The 24,070-nt window shown below is 36.7% G+C and overlaps 1 protein-coding gene and 1 long non-coding RNA gene across 2 annotated transcripts; one reads left to right on the top strand and one right to left on the bottom strand.

The window, feature by feature from the left end:
- Positions 1-2,746: 2,746 nt before the first annotated feature.
- On the bottom strand, positions 2,747-6,184 carry LOC118438297 (UDP-glucuronosyltransferase 2C1-like). The gene is made up of 3 exons (XM_035858254.1): positions 6,070-6,184; positions 3,389-4,439; positions 2,747-3,321 (listed from the first exon to the last, which is right to left on the bottom strand). The coding sequence occupies exons 1-3, from the start codon at positions 6,182-6,184 to the stop codon at positions 2,997-2,999; spliced, it is 1,491 nt and encodes a 496-aa protein (XP_035714147.1). The 3' UTR covers positions 2,747-2,996.
- A 15,850-nt stretch (positions 6,185-22,034) lies between these two features.
- On the top strand, positions 22,035-23,835 carry LOC118438208. Its single transcript, XR_004836657.1, has 3 exons — positions 22,035-22,209; positions 22,430-22,516; positions 22,919-23,835. It is a non-coding gene; the product is annotated as an uncharacterized LOC118438208 (long non-coding RNA).
- The last annotated feature ends 235 nt before the right edge of the window (positions 23,836-24,070 follow it).

The raw sequence follows: 24,070 nt of genomic DNA, 5'->3' as shown, positions 1-24,070 counted from the left end.
GAATGAGAAATTCATACATATGGATTTATAGTGCATATGTGCGTATATATGTAAATTTATATGGCACGAATAGCCATAAGCACGTTTGCTAATATTGTGTCTGGGTATTCCAGAAATCATGCTTTGGTTCCCACGGGCTTGTGTGCAATCCTCTTTGATGTTAAGTTTGATATGTGCAGTGATAATTTTTGCCGGCGACTAATGCGAATCCAATTCCTCGTTCCTGGATATATGTACTTGTGTATGTATGTATCTTTTCATATGCAGGAATTTGTAGTTAGTCCGGTGTAAGGAGTGCAGGTTTACGTTTCCAATTAATTTTATTTTATTGACTCACGATACTAAATATGCAAATATTTTCCTAGCTTCCATTTCGTATAACGATTTATGTACATACCCCTACATTCGCTTGCCTCCATAAATCTATATAATATACACAATACAATGCAAATAGTATAATAAATTACTTATATGATGTGAAAGACATCTGTATGTACGTATGTACATATAAATATACATATGTGCGTATGTATGTACACAAGTATTTGCATACATATTTACGTGCATTCATACGTGGTCAATGCATAAATATTCCAGCAGCTCGAAAGGATATTCACTTCTTTAGTAATGAAACAATAGTTTATGAGACATGTATGCCAATAATTTACAAAACAAGTGGGAAAGACCGGCGTAAAAAATACACTAATTGGAGCGTGTAGTAAATGCATGTGTGTATATGTATTTTGTTCGCAAATAATTTATTTGCTGGGAATCAATCCGGATTACCCAATGTTAAAGAATAGAGGGATTGGGGATTGGGGATTGGCCATTTAAACACATTGACTAATCCGGATTGATTCCCAGCTCTGCAAATAAATATATTGCTAGGTGAAAATGTGAACTTGGGAATGCTCGTTTAAAGATAATTTTGGCTTCCGGCTTGTCGGCAAGTTTTCCTTAAATTACTTGCGTACCAAATTAGAAAACAAAGCACTGTTCAAAGTTCAACAAGTTCAGCCATTGGGGAAAAAATTGTATCGGTCCGTAAAAATGTGCTACGGATACGGTAATATATTAATACCTAGCCAATAGTGCACGGTAGTACATGAATACAATTTGATATTATTTTAATAAGTGATTTCTAAGAGTGTGCCTTTTGAAATGAAATTCGCGAAATAATTTTGAAACATATGAATTTAATATTTCGCAGCTTTTAGATTTGCCTTTATTCGTCCTACGACATTATTTCTTTAAGTTTGATAGGTGACTGTAAAGTCTTGCCGGATCAGGAGAGGAAATCTCTGCTCGAGGAGATTTCTTACATAGATCCACATGATAATATCCAACTAACCATTGACACTAAGGCAGAGAAATGCGCTTTAACCATTGGAACCTTTAGGGTATTGAAAAAATAGTGCAACTTCGAAAACCTTGTTGAACTACGGAGGCTCCGCGACTAACACGTGAACGTTTATGACCTTAAATTACTGGTTGAACGGCTTGGAGTGGAGGTCCCGAACATGTTTTATGTGAGAGCCCTTTTCTCGAACTACAAGTCGACATCGGCGATTCCAACTTTTGTACACTGATTTGACCATGGTGAGGTCAACTTTAGACTACTAGTCTCTCAAAACTTTCTAAACTCCGTCAAAACATTTTGGGTGGCGAAGAAAAGATTTTATTTCAGATATCCAAAGCCGAAAAAATCCATGGGACTTACATAGGGTGAATTAACAGGTATTTCACTATTTTGGATGATTGTTATCCCGAGTCTAGCTTGTCCTTGGCGTAATCCTGGGTCAAAAGGGCGGTGTGCGATGACGCTGCGTCGTGATGAACTATCACTTTATTTGTGTCCTAGCCATATAGTTTTGGAAGATGAATCTCCAAAAGCGGTTTTAAAACAAAGTCAATGAAGTACTTCGCAGTACCTTCATTTTTGTGGAACTTTGATAAGTGGGAGGAGACCACGACCAGATAATGCACCAACCACCATGAACTTGTTGCAAAACATTTCCGTGTGCGGGATGGCCAATCTTCTGGAATTAATTTCTCCTTTGGTTGTATAGTAAATTTGTCTCTGACCGTTGGTATCTTGTAAAGAAAATAATTCTTCATCCAACGACACTAAACAGTCACTTTTATCTTTTGTCAGGTAATTCACATAAATTATTTTGCAGGTCAGACGACGATTTTATTTATGCTTCTCAGTCAGCTGATTGACTTGCATTTTTCTTCTTTTTTGCTTCCCCAAAATTTTAATTGCTCGTCGCACACTAGTCTCTGACACTTTGGTTAGACGTGCCACTGCTCTCTGGGGCGGTGGGTTGTCGTCAGAGGTCAATAGGTCAATTTTCTTAAGCATGGGCCGAAGTAGCACTTTTCGGACTCGTGTTTGAGGCATGATGGTTGTCCTGTGGTACGAGCTTGTCGTTATTGACCTTCTTTTTTAAGTACTTTATGTATCCTTCCTTTCAAAACTTGTTGTCCTTGAGTCTCAAAGTGGTTAATTATGTCTGTGTACGAAATATTAAGTTTGGAAAGTGTTTTTATGGTACCCTCTTACTCTAAGGTCAATGGTCGGGTCATTTTTGAATCTAGAGAGCTAATGTAGATATGTCCGCATAATCAGCTTTTGTATTACTGTACTAGAAATAAGGCTTAATATGAGAAAAAACAATTCTTCAAAAATTATGTAAAATGAAAATTACTTTTTCAATTACAATGAAAAACAGGACAAGTTATGTTTTTGAATAATACGTATCTTCGTCTTCCCATCGGAAAGAATATTACATTTATTTGTACATACGTACATATCTTTCTCATCATCGTTACAAATTCAATCATACAACATTAATATTACATTTTGGAAAGCCTGACAACAAAGGAGTCGAACATTAGAGTTCTGTATTCTTAAAAAAGTCTGAACCTTCATCTAAAAAATTCAGACTCAAAGAAAAATCGAAGGGCACAAATAAATGTGCATGCATGCACATCTAATTAATGGATAAATTTATAAAATTATACCCCATCAGCCGCGAAACAAGTAGCATGATAAGTACACCAATCCAACAATAACCCACCAACCATTTCTCCTTACACTTAACAAGTATCCAAGCTAAGAACATGAAAATCGTAAATATAAATACGACCAAATCAATATCATGGTACTGCAAGTAGCTCAGATTTCTTGCTGCGGATCTTAAATGGTTAGCACCCTTATACCGGATCACATACTCGGTCCAAAACACCGCTCTTTTCAGCGGAGTTTCTGGCTGATCTTTGAATATAACGGACAATTCGTGCGCTTTGGCTTTGTATCTGTGAATGAGATTCATTTACATATAAAGTATTCAAAATATTTAAAAATTCCTTGGGTTTAAATTACCTCGGGTTATTAAGCACCTCCCTAATCACACCTTCTAAACTAGCCGCTGTCACATCCAAAATTTCTACCGCCTTTCCGTTCCCAATCATTTGCACATGCGCTGCTGCCAAGGCTTGATCCGCATATATTGGTAAAAATACGACAGGAACGGCGTGAAATGCTGTTTCAAAATATGAATGCATTCCTCCATGTGACACGAACAGTCGCAACTTTTTATGAGCTAAGACGTCCTGTTGGGAAATCCATTTGACCACTTTTACATTTTTCGGTACTTTAATACCCGCTATTCCAACGACTAAAACTCTAATCGGATTCAGCCTTTCGAAAGTTTCCATCAGTAATTTCACAAGTTGTGGCGGGACGCTAAACATTGACCCCATACTGAATAGAACTACCCCTTCAGGAGATTCTTCGATCCAATCATTCAATTCCTCGGGGTGCACTGAGACCCCTTCCCGACAGTGGAGACACCCCACCTCTACAATATCTGGTGTTAAGGGCCGTGGACTTGTCAGGGCGGGATGCGAATTACTAAACGCCATGGCAACATCTGCCAGAATACTGGAAATTGGAACAAGTTTACCTCCTCCCGCGGTCCGATTGAGCAAATGCGGGGCACTCGTAGACTCTGCGCCATGTTCGATGAACCCCGTAAATACGAAGGTGAATATAAGCCTATTGATAAAATTGAACAATCTCTGGCCAAAGGTCATATCCTGCGTGAATGGTAAGATGGACGAGGGAACGAACGAAGCCGGTTGTCGCAACCCGGTCAGTCTGATTTCGTCTCCGGTGAAGGGGGTCGTTGTGAAAGCGATGAACGGCGGGGGTGACGGGAGGAGGACGGAGATGATGGGGATCAGACAATGGTGCAAGTTTCCGTTAATTATGACCAAATCGAAATTGGCGGAAGGAGAAAATATGACTTGTTGGAAGGTGGGATTATTGTAGACGGCGTTACAGCGGGCCGCTAGTCTAGTAAGGTTCCAGGATAAGAGGTGCGGGATGTAGTGAACATATTTGGCACGGTGTTGCAAAATCGAGCCGGCCCCTGAATCAAGACAAAGACAGAAAATTTCGTTAAAATCTCAATGTTGTTTATTGTTTATTATTTTTGTTCAAACGAAATTTTGTTTATTAGTTAGATAAATATATAACACATACAAATACATACTCCGCGAAATTCTAATGTTTTAGCAACCACTCACACTGCACAACCGAGCTGGCAAGTACCTGTTGTAGAATCAATCATCTCCGAATGTTGTTTTTACAATGTTAGAAATTTATAACTGTTGTATGCAGATTATTTTATTTTTTAAAGGAGAACCTATCCTGTCAACTTTGCGTTTAAAAAATGTGTCATGTCATGTATCAGTTCTTCTTTACAAACAAATTAATGTCATGCAAGTATTAATTTCTCTGTATTAAATTTGCTACCGCTTGGTATTAGTTTAATCCTAGATTTCTAGGAGTGCATTTCTAAATAGTGGCGAATAAACCCTTACCGACATAATCCTCCACATCGGGTGGTGGGATAGGGACAAGTTCTGTATAATTTGGGTGATTCCCGGCAAGGTCAGATTTAAGGGAAGTGATCCACGTGACATGATGCCCCCTTAAGAGTAATTCCTTAGCAAGGGGGTGAATGGAATTGACCTCACTACGACATGACAGCGGGAGAAGGAACAGGATCCTGCTGGCGGAGGAGGCAAGTGGGAAAACGAGTAAAATTGCGATGAAAATTACCACGCGCAATAAGCAGCTCATCTCGAATTGTACTGGTCATCAAAACCAACAATTAAATTACAATCGTATCGTTAATTAATTATGCACGTGCTGGAAGAAAACTTTGTAAGTATATCTAACTCGTGGGAAACAAAATTGCTCAGTTTCGCAACCAATATTTCGCAAATAGACACATGCTAATTAAGTGGACAAGAATAATGGGAGCGTTGTAGAAATACTAATAAATTACAAGAATAAGTGTTTAAGTTGCCTGGACGCCTGCAACGATATTTATTGTATCACTGCTTTATTTATTATCCTGAAAATAATCGTTACACATTTTAATAATCCATATGCATAAATAAGCCATGTGCAATAAATAAATACATATGTATTTACATATTTAGGTATTCCAGCGAAATATACATAGATATTTGACATGATAAAAATAACTGGGTAGTAAATCCCTACTCATTAAACTAGATTTACTGCAAAAATGTACTTCCATACACGCAGAAGTAAAGGAACTAGATATTCAATTCCTATTTAATAGTCTCCGAAAAAAAATTATCAATGTATCAAACTTACTTCGGTATTGGCATCAAGTAGGATTGCAAGCCCGTGGGAATCAAAGCGTAATTACTCGTATTAATGTATGTATATCCAGTCACAATATTAGCACGTGGGAACATGCAGAATAGTGCTACACTTTTACAATTTTAGATACCTATGTAAGTGCTATACAAAACGAGTAGGAATATCCATATTTTACGGACTCTGACCACCCACAAGTTATTTATTACTGTTTGAACTCTAGAACCATCAAGGACACAAAATCTATCTGGAAAGTAAATTCACAAAGAATGTTACGGGCAATTGTGATTCCATTTCTGTGCATTTATGTCCTCGTTCTCCTCCCACTTTTTACCACGTTATTCATCCCTCTTCTTCTATACCGCCGACGTGTGTCCTGGCTTTGTCAACTGGTTCGCGATGCATCAATCGGGAAGATCCTAAGCGCCGCGACAACATGCCACGCTGCCACGAATTGGAAAGTAACCGGAGCTCCATTATGCTTAATTAAATATCAGCTTGTCTCAATGGTGACGTTTTCCTTTCTTGCATTACTTTTACTTCCAATTCGTGACACATATTTTCCAATACGTCTAACTTATTACGAATTCTTCCATATACCTAGATCGGCTGACAAAATAAACCTCTGACTCTGCAAAATATGTATTGTAGATTTTTCGATCCAGGTAGATATTTCAAGCGAAATCATATCCTTCATATTTATGTCCTCATGAATATATAAAATGATAAGTTTTTAGGTGTCTAAACAAAATTGCATGGCCAATTGAAACGTATATTTCATGAACAATTTGCAAACATGTGAACACTTACATGTATTATTGATTTATTATCGTCCCAGTTTTCTACGTGAACTTACTCTTTTAATTCGTTAAAATTTCCTAAGCATAGTCCACCTTTCTCTTCAATCGTGTCAATGTCAACTTTGATATGGTCAGTTGTGTGTAACAAATTTTCGAGCATTTCCACTTAATTAGTTGAAGGTGATCAGCATGCTCGTCGTGCTGTCCACAACGGACAAAAGATACGTTGTCAGCAAGCTCTTGTCCGTGTAGTAGAAATAGTACGAATTTACCCCAGCATAATAACGAAAGGGGCGGATTGCCTTCAACTTCTTCTTCAAGTATTTATTATTTCCCGCCAGTTTCCCCCACTCGAAGAGAAGAAGCTTCGCCTTTTCGTGGATATCAATCGTTCTCGGAAGCAGGAGGAGAATTAGGGTCACGATGAGAACAAATAGGATCGGATAGAGAAAGTAGAAGTGACCAAGTTTTTCCACGCTAAGGATAAGTCGGAGGCATCCGTAACTATTATCAGAAGGGCGCTCATCGTCATTAAGGAAAATACGGCAAAAGCTATCGGACTCTGAAAGACGGAGTGGATTAGCTGCATTTGTGTGAAATGGGCGAGCGGTTGTTGAATCTGTCCCCTGCAGAGAAAAAAAATTATGCAAATACAGAATAGTTAAATTTGTACTCCATACACAAATAAAAATTCAGTATTGAAGAAAGAATACCAAGCGGTAATCATGTATGACTCTGTCAAAGTGGTATGGATAAGTAGTTCCGTGTAGTAATTGCTCGGTGTTAAAGTTTTACCATATCGGTAGCAAATTTTGGCGGATCAGTTCAATTTTAGTACCCAGTGATAGAAGCTTTAAACCGAGAAATCAATACCTGGCTGCGTGAATACAAATATACCAGATTTCTAACAATAATTTGAACTTACACCCTGTTAATTGACAGGGTTGACCAGGTAGCCACGCATCTGCGAATCAAGTTGATCGGAATTGCCAAAATGTACACGAGGAAGGGAAGTGTCCGATAGCATTCGGCAAACAAGACGTATGACAAAATGAACCGGACAGCAATTGTTACCATGCCACGTGTCAGTGGATCAAGGATGGCCCCTTGCAATAGGATGTTGTAAACATCCCTTTTTGCTACAAATATGAGTCCCGCGACCATCGGTAGTGGCACGAAGGGCAAGCTATTCAATCCGACAAGAGCCAGTAACCCTATAGAGATAAAGGCATGAATATATGTACATACTACTTACAAACGAACAAATATACATGTTGAGGGTATTTACAGTTATTTTGGTGTCTTAATATCGCAAAATATTCGTAGGTTACGAAGAAAATAAAAAGGTCAGAAATCGTAACCCTGGTACCGGAATTTTTGACGATAAAATCATACGACGGTTACAAAATCTAGCAAACCATCGTAACTTATTTATTAAGATATGAAGGATTTGCGAATACCCCCAATATCAATTGGAGATAATCCAAGTAATCAAGTACATAATCTACACTCTTAGAAATCCAATATTAAAATAATACCAGGCGGTATTCACATATGACTCTACCGACGTGGTATTGATAAATAATACCAGGTACCTAGTAACAACCAGGTAGATATTAAAGTTTCACAATATTGGTTTCAAGTTTTTACTGACCGGTATAATTTTAATATCAAGCGGTAGCAACTTTACATAATACCGCGAAATCAATACCAGCGTGACTATACCGGATTTCTAAGAGTGTATGTACATATATTTACGGGTTATTTTTAATCCACCAGACTTTTAATTGAAATCACATAACTAAATATATTGAAATCGCATAACTTGAATTTCCAGTGCTTTAATTCAATTTAAAAACTGTAAAATTGAAATCTGCCAGACTTTTCTGAATCATACATTTTATTCAATTTGGAAGATTTGCCTTTAGAAATCTTAGAAAAACATGAGCTATTTCTTTGAATTTTTGTATAAACAAATTCTGTCAACAAGTAGGCGGCCTACCGGCCTTAGCAGGGCAGACCCTGAAGGCTCAATATCCCAACAGGAACGGTCACGGCTTCCTCTCTCTCTGACGTTGAAACCATTCCAAATTATTGCAATTCCTAGACCGTAGGAAACAACGGTCCCCAGCACCCCTTCTCACTTTTAAAGGAACTAGTTTCCGGTTAATACTCCAGTTAACCTACATAGTTTGTTTAAAGTTGGAACGAGGTCATATGTCGGTGTAGAGCATTATTTTGGAATCTAACGAGACGAAGTCCCTGTCCAACAATGCTCATATGCTTGAGGCTTACCATTATGTAGCTCACCAGTGGACTCGTTTTCTAAAAGTGTTTTCATTTCTCATTGATTGATTTAACTATGCACATTATTTGTGCTTGGGAATCCTGGAGCTTAGGCCCCATGCTTTTGGTTAACAAATTTTGTTTCGAACACTCTTAGAAATCCAATATCCAAATAAAATCAAATATTCATTACCAGGCTATCATAAATGTATGATTCTACCAAAGTGGTGTTGATAAGTAATACGGTGTAACACATAACAGTTCGTTATTAAAGTTTTACAATGTCGGTAGGAAATTATCACAGACCGGTATGATTTTAATACCAAGCGGTAGCAACTTTATAATACCGAGAAATCAATACCAGCCCGAGTATACCAGATTTCTGACAGTGAAGTGGTTGCAAAATTCCTTGGTGTCTCCGATTTCTACTACTGTGCACTCCTAGATTATGATTGTATGGTTTACCACTGATTAGAAGAGCAAGGGATACCTGAACAGTAACTATTTTGATAGATTTTTACATATAAATGAATTCATAAGTTATGAAATTTCGTGTCTGATGGATTCAGTTATAGAGGTTGTTTTAAGGCATATAAAGTACTGGAAATTCAAGTTATGGAAGTTCAATATATTTAGTTATGTGATTTCAATTAAAAGTCTGGCCCATTAAATGAGACCCTATATTTACCAATTCGATCCAACGTTCCATCCTTGTATCTCAAACTAGGAAATGCTCGTTTAAAGATGATTGTGTCTTTCGGCTTGTCTGCAAGTTTTCCTATTTAGATTAATAAGTACATACAAAATTAAATAAGAAAAACCCTTTGAAATTCCACATCCACATGGATATGTAAATACCTGGTCTCGGGTACATAATAACGGCATCGTAAAGATCTCGCAAGTTGTTCAGGATTGCGATGATGAGACCCGAATAAATTGAAAATGCAGTTACCACCAAAACCAATAAGATTCCCGTCATCAAAACCCCAAGGACGATGACACCCTGCGAGTTCGACAATGGTGGTCTACTTCCGGTCCGATGTCCGTACAAGAGGAACGCACAAAATTCCATTTGTCATGAAAAGGTAGAGGAAAAAAGTGACGAAATACCACCAAAAAAAGTAGCTCTTGCCTCCCCCATATTTTAAAAAGTAGCGATTTTTCTTTAAATTCTAACCTAACGGGGTTTCCCAGAGGTACGAATTTAACTTAAAGTTTAACGAAATTGCGAAAAACTCTAAGGAATCCGGCATTTTTTCAACTCGATGTTTTAAACGAATAGAACACGTAGGTATGTACGTGACCAAACTTTTGTAAGTTGTATAATTAATTATACACTCTTAAAAATACTGCTCCACGTTTGAAGAATCAATGCACTCTGAATTATATAGATTAAGTAAATTATACGGAAACCAGGCCAAACTTTATTGTTTATCAAGTTCTGACTATGAGTTAATGATGGTTTACTTAATACTTACTTATGGAACTGTGATCACAGTTCCATGTGAGCGCAATTAGTTTTGCACGGGGTAACATTATTTTTAATACTGTACTGCTCGCACTGCGGAATTATTCTAAATATTAGTAAATCATATTATGTATGCATATCCTGCGGAAATTTCAATGGTCAATTTACCTATATTATTAGCTCACCCTGCGTAGCACGGGAGCTATTGAATTCCTCTTGTCCGTCCGTCTGTCCGTCTGTCCGTCTGTCTGTTGACGAGTTTTTTGCATCGATTGATGCTAATTAAAATGTCCCTGGTCCATTTTTTCATAAATTAATAGCACCGTTGGTATCTGACAATCGGAAACACCAAATGATGCGAAAGAATTGGGGGTTTTGATGCATAATGCACCAATAAGGCATACTACTCGGCGGATTTTATTTCAATTATGTATTAATTTATATAATATTTTTACGTCATGTTTTTCTTTCAGTGCGACGGTAAGCTATTGATATTGTGAGATATATTTTTTGACTGGATAATACAACATGAAAGAATATGTACATATGTACGTGACCAAAATCTAGATTTTTGGTTTGTTTGACTCAACTTATTTCTAGGAAGGTTATGAACATATTTCGCGAATAATTCAACAAAGTCAATTACGTATTTATGTATTGTGTAATGTAATCTTACAGACTACTTCCTTGGGTTTCAATTCTACGCATGTATGTACGTACGTATGTATGTAGAAGTGTTTAGGCATGCACATATTTAGATATTATTATGTAACGATATCTTATTGCCATGTACACCAGATTATGCCTCGGGAGCACTTGCATTGTTTCGGAATTAACAATCGAGTGTACTTATGTCTTTCCGGAATTAGTACGACGATATGTATTATGTAATTTATAAAGTATTCTTGCAGACTACTTCCTTCTGCTTCAACTCTACGTCACATAGGTATGTAGCCTTGTTTAAGCAGGACTGATTATGTAACGTTACATATCTATGTTATTCTTATCACATATTTATTATGCACCGATACATAATATGTAATAACTGTTACATATTATGAGCAAGGCTGACAATGTAAGGGGACAACGATAAATTTATTCCATTCGTACATGTCAACGAGGCATTCATTCTGGGATGGAGGCGTGAAATTCCTTGTCTCCAGTTTTATGAGTTTGACCGGTGACCCTTTCCCACCGGATGGAGAGCAACAACTTTGCATTAGAAATAAGGATTTATTGTATGCACGTCTGAACGTATGTATGTGTGTGTGTGTGGAAAAAGGTTGAAGAAATGATTATTCTGTTTGGTGGCGTCGGGCAAGAGGGAATAAATGATCTTGATTGTCAAATCTCAAGCTGCCTCCATTTACTTACATTCATTTAAGTTAAGAAAAACAGACACATTTTCTCTCACGATTTTATTTGGTATTAAATCCAATCACAAAATTAGTAATTTTCACAATATTTATTGTATTGCTTCATAGAAAATATTTTAAGCCGATGTATGTATGTAGCTACGTAAATATGTACGTATACAACTTCAAACAAAGGACTACAACATACTCGAACGATTGATTAAAGTTGTTTACAAGTGTCTGGCATGTTAGCAGACGATAAGTAGATAAGTAGTGGTTGTAAGCATATGCGGCTAGCTGTGAATTTAGACTTATATCTTGCATAAGTCAAGACAGGGAATATGTTAGTCATTAACATTTCATTCAAGGATAAAAATAAATTACCTAGTCGGAAACACTCAAGCGTCAACGGCTGATTGCTAAAAAACTACGCTGCAGAATTAAAATCTGAGAAGTGCATTAGACTCGTCATGCGATTTACATTATGATTCACTAGGGACTTTGTAATTTTTGAACATCTGGATAAAGATATAGGAAATTGAAGAGAAGCGGGCGGCGATAGTTTTTCACAAAAAAAATCGAAGAAAAATAGTGAATTTGACATGTGATAAAAAAGTCAAAGGTGCACTTTAATTTAGCCCAAGGGACTATAAAAACGTTCATTAGGACCGAATCGACTAAGAACAGTCGAAGAATTTTTTTTATAAAACCTACAAGAACCACACCCATGCTGAAGGCGCTGAAGGTTGGAATCCGAAGAAATTCACGAAATTCCAACGGAAACCGGGCTCACTGCTGACAGTGTCAATGAAAATTATCCAATGAGTGCTCAAATTGTAGGTTAGGCTTAAGGCTTTGAAATGTGGTACTTGCCACATCCTGATCGTACCCCAAAGGAAAGCCAGATTAAATGAATGCAGGAGTCACCTCAAGCGGTACGCTCCAAAAAAGGGAGCAGGATTCTTTTTACAAATGAGGAGATTTTCACATCGGAAAAATCTATTAACAAGCGAGTTGTCTTAATCTACGCAAAATCGGTCAGAGACATCCACCGATATAGACAAGAGGTCAGAAAGTCACATTATCCATGTTTTTTGATGATTTTGGTGGGTGGGAGCTAATTGGGCAAATTTCTCTACATTTTGCTGAAAATTGGGGGGAGGTGGGGGAATAAAATTTCTTAAAATATGTTTTTGAGTCCGTGGTACATCCCCTAAGTGAGATCCAATTCAATGGAATCGATGGGACCTCTAAGCAGGACTCAGCACGAACTTATAATGCAAAAAATGACCCAAGCGTAGCTGAAAAAACAAATTCCGGTCTTTATCTCCAATCAGAAATGGTCATTATTCTTGCTCGATTGGAATCACCGGAATATGAAAAATATTCAAAGTTAGGGGCAAAGGTGTGTTCTAAGCCCCGTAGAAGTCCGGAAGCTTGGAAAAAATTTCTGACCCCGGAATTTAAAAAAATATCCCTGGAATTTGTGCGTAATTCCATCGAGGGGTGGTCGTCTCGTCTTCAGCGTGGCATTGACGCAGGAGGAGAAAAGTTTTAAGACTAAAAATTGTTTTTGAAGTGAAATTTATCTGGCTTTTCGGTAAAATAAATCAAAAATTGCTAAGTTGAGAATTACAAAAGTAATAAAGCTATATGTCATTGACACTTGAGTGTTTCCAACTATGTACGCAATTAGGGTTTCCGCGAATTTTCCAAGTTCGGGAATAATACTTTGTGTATAATATGATCAGTAACCTGAGTTAGAATCAGATCTGTAATCTATAAAAATTCTAAGTTAAATTCCACAAGATTAAAAAAATAAATCCTGAACATTCTAACGAACGAATATTCTGAAATTCGTAATCCGAATTCAACGGCTAGCTCGAAAATATATAAATTCATGAGACGTCGTATGCGGTTAGAAAACTGGAGTTCTGGGTGTATAGGTTATCTTAAATTTAGTTGATGTATCTATTTGGCAGATCTGCACATGGTTCAATGTAGCTTTCGAAAGTTTATGGTTAATCGATTAGAGGTATTGCATACATTGTTGTAGCTGGTATTTTAACTTGGATTCGTTCAATTTCGTTAAGTTTTAACTCAGATTAGATAATATAAGCCTAGTTACTTTTCCAATTTATGTAGGTATGAATCTAATAATAATTTTATCTTCATGGCATCCTAGGGAAACCAGTCTAATTTTGCCGTGTTTGATTGAACGGCACGTGAAATAAAAGCAAACAGATATATGTAAGATCAAATATATTCTTAATTTTGTCATTCGCTGATGAAATATGAAATAGTTATTAAAAGTTGTGGAGACGTGTGCGAGACGTGGTGAGACGTGTGCGAGACGTGGTGAGACGTGTGCGAGACGTGGTGAGACGTGTGCGAGACGTGGTGAGACGTGTGCGAGACGTGGTGGTGTGAGGTTGCTCTATCTTCAACTCTCCTCGACTGTATAAGTGGGCGTATTTAATTAATTAAGAAATTAATCACTGTTTGAAAATTTTGTAATTGTTATCTTGTCGATAATGTACTACGAAACTATTTGTACATTTCCAACTGTGTTATCAATTTTGGACTTGAGATTTTCATAAAAACTGGTGAGAAATGTATCCCATTAAATACTGTTAATACGTTGAATATTTATGTATCTTTATAACTGCATTCGAAAATTGTTATCAAATTGTTGTATCGTGAAAAACTGTTGTCAACTACGTCGCATCACTTCAATCTTCCCTGGCTGCCGTCCTACAAACCGCGATAGATTTTTGGGTGTGGCGGGGATAGGGACGCCTTGCCTTCCACACCTCGACCTTGAGGGGACGCCCAATGGGTCACCCGCTGGGAACCATCGGGTCTCTGGGGACGCCTGGTCGCATCCATGGAACCTGGCATGCATCATTTCTGTCGGAAGCTGGGGGTGGATCATTCTCTGTTGGGATTCTGACCTCACCATGTCTGGAATGTGCAACCTAACACCGTCTGAATAACGCCTACCCCTACGTAGATGCATATGTACATACCTAACCTACATGAATATGTATTCTTGCAAAATGTGATTTGTACCGACATTATGAGCAACTTCGCATCACCACGTCACTTCGTTGAGAATAAGAATTGGACTTTAGCTACAATTAAAGCACACGTCTCCGGTTACGGCATTTATAAAACCACCCCCACCCCCACCCAAATCCACCCCACCCCCATCCACCCCCACCCCCACCCACCTTGATGGATTTGATGGGGGTGGATTTAGGTGGGGGTGGGGGTGGATTTGGGTGGGGGTGGGGGTGGTTTTATAAATGCCGTCCGGTTACGCTGTTGTATATTACGTTGTAATGTTATAACATTTAAGATCTCGTAACTGTACGTAAGATTGTGATATGAAACTTGACGTAACGATATGTAACTTGTTTATCATATAATTGACTTGATCAACCACTGAATGTAACTTTATAGGCGTTTGCCTGAAAAAGTTCAAGAAATAAGCTGAATACATACATACATACATTATTAAAAGTTGTGCAAATGTTATTTATTTTTTTACAGTTGGCAATATCTGTAATTGTGCTTTCTTCGTGATAAGATTGCTGATAATTTTTAAAAAAAGCTAGAACGTATTATCATTGATTAATTATACTATTTTATGCCAAAGGGAACATCCTTTATTGCTTTTTAAGTAATAAACTTTCCATTATACCGTAATCAATATGTAAATATGTACATAGAAACTATTTAATTTTTAGTTAAATTTTATTTTCCAATTTGGTAGCAGCACGCATAAGCCCAATTTGTTGTTCCTACGTTCATATGCATACGTACATGCAGAAGCAATTATTTTGTGATTGCAGATTAATCACTCTCTGCAAATTAATTATTTAGTGTTGCGGCAACCAATCACTTTTGTAATTCCTATATGGAAGTACATATTTATTCCGTGCTCACGGAATGACTGCTACGAATGACTGACTGCTACGGATTTATGTACCTATTTTATTTAAATCTACGTTAGGAGAGTAAGTATGTAGTTCTATAAACCAAATTTAAGAGGAAAAACATGATTTGTTTTCCAATTTTCCAATTTTAAAGAAGATATATTTGTGCCTATTTGGGATTAATGCACACTAAAATGCAGATTCGTACATATTTAGTAATATTTTGAATACTAACAAAATTATAACTTCGTTACGGGAAGTATATGTTCATAGTATAAAACACATTTGAATGGTTTACTGGCAGCTTAGTTTAGATTATCTATCAAATAACCTCAGTAATATTCCAAAGAATTCAGAATTTTATCTAATATTGACTGACCTATAATATAGTCAATTTCACTTGAAGTCAAACTTATGTAAATATGTAGGTAGCTACATATAATTCGTTAGTTTGAACTGAAAACGGTACCATTGTTTCGTAACAATGGACTACGAAAGTACCTGGTTAATCCTAGAGACGTATCACAAATCATTTCACTATCTTTGGAAATTCCCCCTATATTTCGACTTAAAGAGTAAACGAATTTCCACACTGACCAGATCCAAGCTTAATTACAAGATATGGTCGGCTTTCATCGGTTTCTCAATGTGTCTCGTATTTTCGGGATCCTTGGCGTGTCTCTTGTGGTTCAACTTTGTTCCTGACGCCATGCTGAATAACGATTTGACCACGGTGGAAATCGTCATCATTTTATTCGTCCTTATTGCAGGATTTTTTGGTTTTTGCATGTTTCTCTGGACGTGCATCTATTTGGAAGACGAGGCTACAAATTATAACCAATTTCGTGTCAATTACGAAATTTTATTTGCTCAGGGTAAGTTTTAACCTTACTTTTTAACTATATGTATAATCCTCCACAGTCCTTCAGTTATTTAATAGGGAATGAATACATTATTAAGGGGTGAAAGCCCTTTATAAGATCGTTATGTCCGTCTGTCTGTCCGTCCGTCCGTCCGTCCGTCCGTCCGTCCGTCTGTCTGTCCGTAGCTCCGATAACTTTTGAACGAAAAGACATAGACACTTGAAATTTTGAACGTAAACTCCTAACGTCAATGGACAGGACGAGTTCGAAGATGGACACTGTGACATCGTCACCTGTGACGATGACGTCGTCACAGTGACGAAAAGTGACGAAAAAGTGTCACGTGTCAGTTTTGACATGTGACACATCATTTTTAACTATTTTTCAATGAGGAATTCGAAAATTCATGTCATTTTGCGGTTGGACGTCACCTGTGACGATGACATCGTCACGGTGACGAAAAGTGACGAAAAAGTGTCACTTGTCAGTTTTGACATGTGACACATCATTTTTAACTATTTTTCAATGAGGAATTCGAAAATTCATGTCATTTTGTGTTTGGACGTCGCCTGTGACGATGACATCGTCACGGTGACGAAAAGTGACGAAAAAGTGTCACTTGTCAGTTTTGACATGTGACACGTCATTTTTAACTATTTTTCAATGTCAAATTCAATGGTGACCTCCATTTTGACCTCAGAGGTCATGTAAAGGTCATAGGACATATCTATTTCAATTTCAACTGAAATTTAACCCCGAATTCAATGGTGATCTCCATTTTGACCTCAGAGGTCATATAAAGGTCACATAAGGGTTATCAACTGTTAAATTTGACACAAATAAGACACAAAAGTCGAAAACACGTCAGAAGTGTCAATCTTAACAAATTTTCGAACAATTTGATATTCACATTGACGTATGACACTCCTTTCACCCCTTGGTTACATGCGTTGTAACGGTTTATTCATTCATTATTCAATAAATTCTTGAAAAAAGGGTGAATGTGTTTTTCCAAGTTTTTTGAAAGAATTAATACTGGCTAAATCTTTATTCATTTCATATTCATGAAGAATGAATGAGGCTGAAGTGGAATTTTATTAATTTTTCATTTTTTACACTATGCTTGATGCATTGAGAAATCAATTTAAAAAGGCTAATCGAAGATAAGGAAAAAGTGAAAATTGGATACGAGAACATAGTTATTCTGAAAATTTAGAATAAATTAATAATTAATTAATTGATTAATTATTTTACGAATATTTATACAAATATAGAAAAAAAATAAAATAAGATAGAGTAAAATTTCAGTATCCAAATGTATTATAATTATAATTTTCAATATTAAAGGTGCCCAAAAACCTAAGAGGTCCCATCCTAAAGTCAAAACTGGAAGGGGACGCCTTTTAACCCTTCTTATGCAAAGCGTAATGATTTACTATAGCATAATGCCATGGATCCTGTACCCATTATTTCTCTACCTTGGAGTGGATTCACCCTACATTTTTTACAAGTTTATCATATCCGCAACCCAGCACAAGACCAATTTTTCCATCAAGCTGACAATATTTATGACCCGGTCGTTCTATCTTTTCACCTGTATTTTTGAAGGGTACCGAATGTTTGCGTTTTACATAGTGTACGTCGCAGTTCACTGTATCGGGAATAGTACCGTTTTTGCAAAGTTGCACACCCTTTTGACCAATGTGCAAAATGACGATTTCTCGGAAATTGACACGATTTGCCAGTATTTTAACAGGTTTCGAATAATTTCTAAACATAGTGAAATTCAGCATATGAATTTCACTTGTTTCGGCTACTTTACCACGATCTGTGTAGGGATACTGTGCAATTTTGTCACGATTAAGATGTATCATAGCTTTAATGTAATGTTTTACCTGGTTTTTGCAACCTTGTCGGTGCTCGTGCTGGTTGCGTTGCCTAATTTGACGCAACTTTCGATTGATAGCAATCAGAGTTCGGAACTTGTAATAGAGAAATTGAAGGAGAAGTGGCTTAGAACGTATGAGACCTCTGCGGGAGGAGGACGAAATGGGGGTGGGGGGCATAAAGCTAAAATTCTGAAGAAACGGATTAAATCACTCTTTACGTTTAAAATATCGCTGGGCATGAAATCCCTGACTTTTACGGATATCACGATGGGGACGAAGTCTGTAATTTTCTCATCCATCATTGACTTCTCAATTTCGGCTTTGTTATCCATTCCAGTAGAATAAAAGATAGTATGGTCCCGAATTTATGTTTGGCAGTATATAATCATCTATACAGTAACAGCAATAATTAATGTACAGAGTTACATAAATAGTTACAATTACATATATCTGGTAGTGTTATGTTGACCATATTTACAAATGTAGGCACATATTGTGTGTACATGGCCATATGTAAATAGTACCTAAATATATGTATACTACATATGAATATGTATGTATGTTATGTACAAATATATGCTATATCCTTTAACAATTGTGAAAAATGCAAGAAACTGCGCCTGTAATGTAAATATATATATGTATATGTATGTACCACTTGTTTCATTCTATATTTTCTCGAATATGTTTTGAGTCAAAAGGACTGATGTACATACTGCAGGCTTTTCGAATCATCAAACATCATTAACCACGTGGGTTAAATTTAATGCACCACCGAATTAGTTGAAACTTGCCACAATTTTTAGCCGAATTTGCCACTGGATGAAATTTTTCTAACTTTGGCCTTTTTAGCCACCAACTTAGATGGTGGTTACCACAAAATTAGATGGGCTGCCATTAAGATATTTGATGACGTTAAATATGGATATAGGTTACAAAAACAATGCACAATTTACAATACTATGATTTACTTATTTATAATTATTTGCCTATATCGTTTTAACATGCAACTGAAATAATAATGAGCGCTTTTTTGGTTTTACAGCTTTAACACTTTTCACCCAATGGAACGGTTTTAGCTTCCGGTCGACTAACATCTAAAGCGTATTCTGGATTGCTAAGCCAATTATAGGCCAAACGTGTTCTTTTAAATACAGGCGGGACGTGAACATGTACACTCAAAACAAAACGGTGTCAATATATGACTTAACCGCCTTGGTTAAAATTATGATTCCGAGTAGTAATGAATTTTTTCCGTCCGGTCATAACATTACAACCGGTATCAAAATCATCAAAACTCGGATTCAACATTGTAACCAAGGCGGTTAAGTCATATATTGACACCGACGGTGTTGATTCGACAAATTTTTATTTTGAGTGTAGAATTAGTCCATTGATTGGTGTGAACGATCCATAATCTTGTGACGCTAGTGACGCAGGAATCGAAAATTGTTGATGACCTGTCCGTATTCACCCAATCTTAGCAAGCGGTGTTGCCCGTTATCACCGCTCCGGTTAAGTCATATATGCACTCCGTTTGGTGATGATTCAAATTGATTCAATACCATTTTGCTAAGAGTGCCCGCAATGTAATCCGCAATTTGTAAATTTTCTTCTTACACCATCCTCTTTCAAAGAAGGTTGGCGTGAAACAGAGACAAAATAATGCTTAATGTTTGGTTCATCTTTAGATCTATTATACCTGGTGCTTGGTTTTGAATTATTCCAATTGAAAGCATCGGTAGTAGTAGAAGTGGCTAGGTTTTTTCGCCAAAGATTTCTCGCCCGCTTTATTTCTTATGGGGAAATCCTTGGCTAGGTTTTCTCGCCAAGGATTTCTCGCCCGCTTTATTTCTTATGGGAGAAGCCAAAGATTTCTCACCCACTTTATTTCTTATGGGAGAAGCCAAAGATTTCTCGCCCGCTTTATTTCTTATGGGAGAAGCCACGGATTTCTCGCCCACTCTATTTCTTATGGGAAAAAAGACGGGTCCTCATCACACACTTCTTATGAGGAAAAAGAGGGCTCCTCGCCACATACTTTTCCTTACGGGAAAAAATACGGGTTCTCGCCACCATACATTGCCTTATGAGGGAAAAAGACGGTTAGGGCTTCTCGCCACAAGGCCTTTATAGCATGGGTATGTATTGCAAGGTTATGCTGACTGCTTATAGCCGCTTTATTTCTTATGGGAGAAGCCAAAGATTTCTCGCCCGCTTTATTTCTTATGGGAGAAGCCAAAGATTTCTCACCCACTTTATTTCTTATGGGAGAAGCCAAAGATTTCTCGCCCGCTTTATTTCTTTTTTCTTTATTTCACTTTTCGTGTCATACTTTTATAAATTTTACATAGTAAACGGATGACTTTCTGAAACATTTTCCTTGAGACAGTCGCCAGAAGAGTGTTCTACTCAAATATAAGGATAATAAACCTTAACGAATTATCGCACCCTCCTTGGCGTGCGAAAGACAGGAATAACTGTATCACTACTTATGACTCACCCTTTATATGGGTCAGAAATGCATATTTCCTAAATTTTTCCTTTAAAAAAATGATTATCGTCACCCGTAAATATTTACCTAATCAAAATAAAATGTAATTTGTCTAAAAACACCAGCACTCGAAATAAAAGTTGTGGAGAATTTTAAAGAAATGTTCTGTCTCTGTCATCCTTTTTTCCTCACGCTCGAGTAAATTTTGTATGACTTATAGGTATTTAGATACATAGACTGAATGAATTCTAGGAATTTCACATACCGTAAAAACTCAAATAATAGCCATTGCTCTAATAGTAGCCGTGTATTTTTTCATTATTTTATAAATAGTGACCTTGCCCAAATAGTAGCCCTATTCAAATAGCAGCTTTATTCGAATTATTGCCGTGCATCAAGGTCCAATGTTCAGCCACATATCTAGCCAACTCATTTGCATAAGTAATTCAATTACAATTTAATTTAGTCGCAGTTACACAAAATCGAAGAAAACCCAAAATTTGGCTCCGAAGACATTGATTATGAGCAGGCCTAAACAATGGCATAGTCATCGATTACGATTCTGATGCACGAGAAATTGGTGCTGTTATCAAAATTTAATTTGAGCTTGATTCTTGAGACGAAAGTCAATAGCTGTATTCTAATAGTAGCCGTTCGTCTTTTCGTAATTTTGTAAATAGTGACCTTGCTCAAACAGTAGCCGGGTCCCAGACCCCGATTTTATAAATAGTAGCCCCTGGCTACTATTTGAGTTTTTACGGTATGTAATTTGAGGTTTTACATATATTTATAAATGTACGAATGTACGATAGACGCTGAACGTCATCCCATCCAGAGATGGAAATCTGAGGGAAAAATGGCTTGACCTTCTTAGGAATTAGGATACTCCTTCTTAAATCTTTCTTGTTGGCAGTCCTTTTCAATGTACGGTATTATCTACACATAATATAATAAATAAATATATACATATACATAAAACTGGTTCCAACCGAAATGTAATTTCAGCTTCCAAGAAGGTTAACGATATATGTATGCACAAGTTATTGACTCATCCCAAATCTAACTTGATCCCATTATCTTCTCACAAAGGAAGCCTTGCACTCAAGTAGGTGACACTTATCGAAGGACACAACCGTCATGTCGTACCATGCGTCATCGATATTCCTTTCCCATTACGATTTCAACCTCTTCCCAAACAACACATATGTGTTGTTTGGGGAAAAATTTATGTAATTGTACAATTACATAAATTCTTCACGTAAAGCTCAATATATCACGCAATTCAAACAATTCGATCAAGTGCTGTCAGGTTGATCGAATACGTAATCAAACGTGTAAAATTCTGCAGATCAGATACATATATCTATTTCCGTGGACAATTTTGAACTTCTCAATTTGTACGAAATGTAAGTGGTCAATTAAATTTTAATCTTTTAGTTTAAATAAAAAAAGTTTAAATAACAAAATTAAACTCATAGCTATGTACATGAGTTTAATTTTTTTATAGAAGAATTAAGCTCGTATTTATACATGTATGAGTTTAATTGTTCAGTTTTGAAATGTGGTTTTGAACCAGTGAAGTTCCCATACTAAATTTTAAGATAAGTTAATTTATTTACGCCGCAGAACGTCCAAAACGCCATGGTCCGCTATGCCTTTTCCACCATGTGGCAAAAACGGACCCCAATTTCTACCCGTTTATAGTTATCAGACGTAAGCAAATGGATTTATTTACATAATTAGACATTCATAAAATATGCACACGTTTCTTTACTTATTTTTTAATTCTTTTATTTCCTGCGTTATTATCCACATAAATATAGCATTTAAATGAAAATACAGTCTGACCAGTCACACAATATATATTTATTTAGGAGCATATCTATTAAAAATCGTAATTCATACTAAAAGTCATTTTACCAAAGTATAATTAAGAAAAAAAACACTAATTTAATCTGCAATATTAAATGGTAAAACATTCTAACATTTTAATGGCCGTAGTATTAAGGAGATGGCGAATTCTTTTTTCCTTTTCGTAAACAAATACTAACATTATACATGCATACACCACGTCTAAAATATACCCATTTCTTCAGTTGTGACTGATTTTTTCAGCTTTAATGGAAGCCACTCATCCAGCGTAAACCCAAACGGATAATTCAGCCAATTTGGGAAATCCCGCCGCTATAAATGTGTACATATTGATGTAGACCTCCATCACCGATGTTTCAATCCGTTAGCGTCCCCTCATTTTCATTTCGACCATCGTCCAAGCATGGCATCGCGTGATTTCATAATTCGAAAATTATCCCGTTCCACCAGCAACAAGTAATGTCGTCCCTAATTTGTACTTTTAACTTTATATTGCATACATAATTTAGCCTAATTTTGAAAGTGGAATATGTCGAAATTTGTGCCATTGACACAAGAGTTTAACCGATGTACAGACCCGTTGCTCTGTTCTGGACCGGATAAAAAGTCCTCTTTTGTGGGCAGGAAGGATCGTGCACGCGCTCTTCTCTACTTTTGCACGGAGTCATGTGAAATTTTAAACTTTGTCCTAGAGATGCGAAATTTGGCATGCACATGAACCAACATATGCTGCATCATAATATAACATCAATTCCCGTTCCGTTCGCTATAAATTTTTCAGGAAAAATCAAAAACCAAGTGAAATATGGGTGACTATTTGATTGTAATTATATTTCCTGAAATTTGGGAACCGCATTTGCGACACATTTTGCAACAAAATTTGAACGAAATCGAAGTTAGAATATGAGTAAGGAGTTTATGTTCAATATTACAACGGATTTCTGATATGACCTGTTGCCAATTCGGACTTTTGGAATTAATGCAAGGTTTTGTTACCTATTCGGAATTTTGTTAATTCTGGGGTGACTTGTTGACTAGACCTTCTATAGATACATACATACATATTAGGATACAGTATCTACACAGTGTATTGTGTAGATATGCGCATGTGTCATGGATTTCTCATGGAATAGATTGCATATTATGTTGTGAGCATTCCATCTGGCTCAATTCATGATATGGATTTAATTATGCATTTGTGTGTGTGCATTTACTGATGAAAAATGTGTGTCGTCATTGTGTAGAATTATGAGAAATGGAAGAGGCAAGTTGAAACAAATGTGTGGAGTTTTATGACAAGTTTTAGCTGGTTTTATTTATTTGTATACTTGACAAAAGCTCCAGGCCAGGAAGAATAATCTATCAAATCTCATTCCAACATCCATCCATCCATAC

The sequence above is a fragment of the Folsomia candida genome, unplaced genomic scaffold, assembly GCF_002217175.1.
Source record: "Folsomia candida strain VU population unplaced genomic scaffold, ASM221717v1 Fcan01_Sc019, whole genome shotgun sequence".
Classification (NCBI taxonomy): domain Eukaryota; kingdom Metazoa; phylum Arthropoda; class Collembola; order Entomobryomorpha; family Isotomidae; genus Folsomia; species Folsomia candida.
Note: the sequence above shows the minus strand (reverse complement) of the source record. Positions and strands in the feature narration are given on the sequence as shown.

What these genes read in the sequence shown, in the direction of transcription:
- LOC118438297 (XM_035858254.1), bottom strand. Translation starts at nt 6,184, where the DNA reads ATGGAGCTCCGGTTACTTTCCAATTCGTGGCAGCGTGGCATGTTGTCG. An exon ending in AGCCAGGACACACGTCGGCG is followed by an intron (nt 4,440 to 6,069) that starts GTATAGAAGAAG and finishes GTCTTGATTCAG; the next exon opens with GGGCCGGCTCGATTTTGCAA. An exon ending in GAGGTGCTTAATAACCCGAG is followed by an intron (nt 3,322 to 3,388) that starts GTAATTTAAACC and finishes TCTCATTCACAG; the next exon opens with ATACAAAGCCAAAGCGCACG.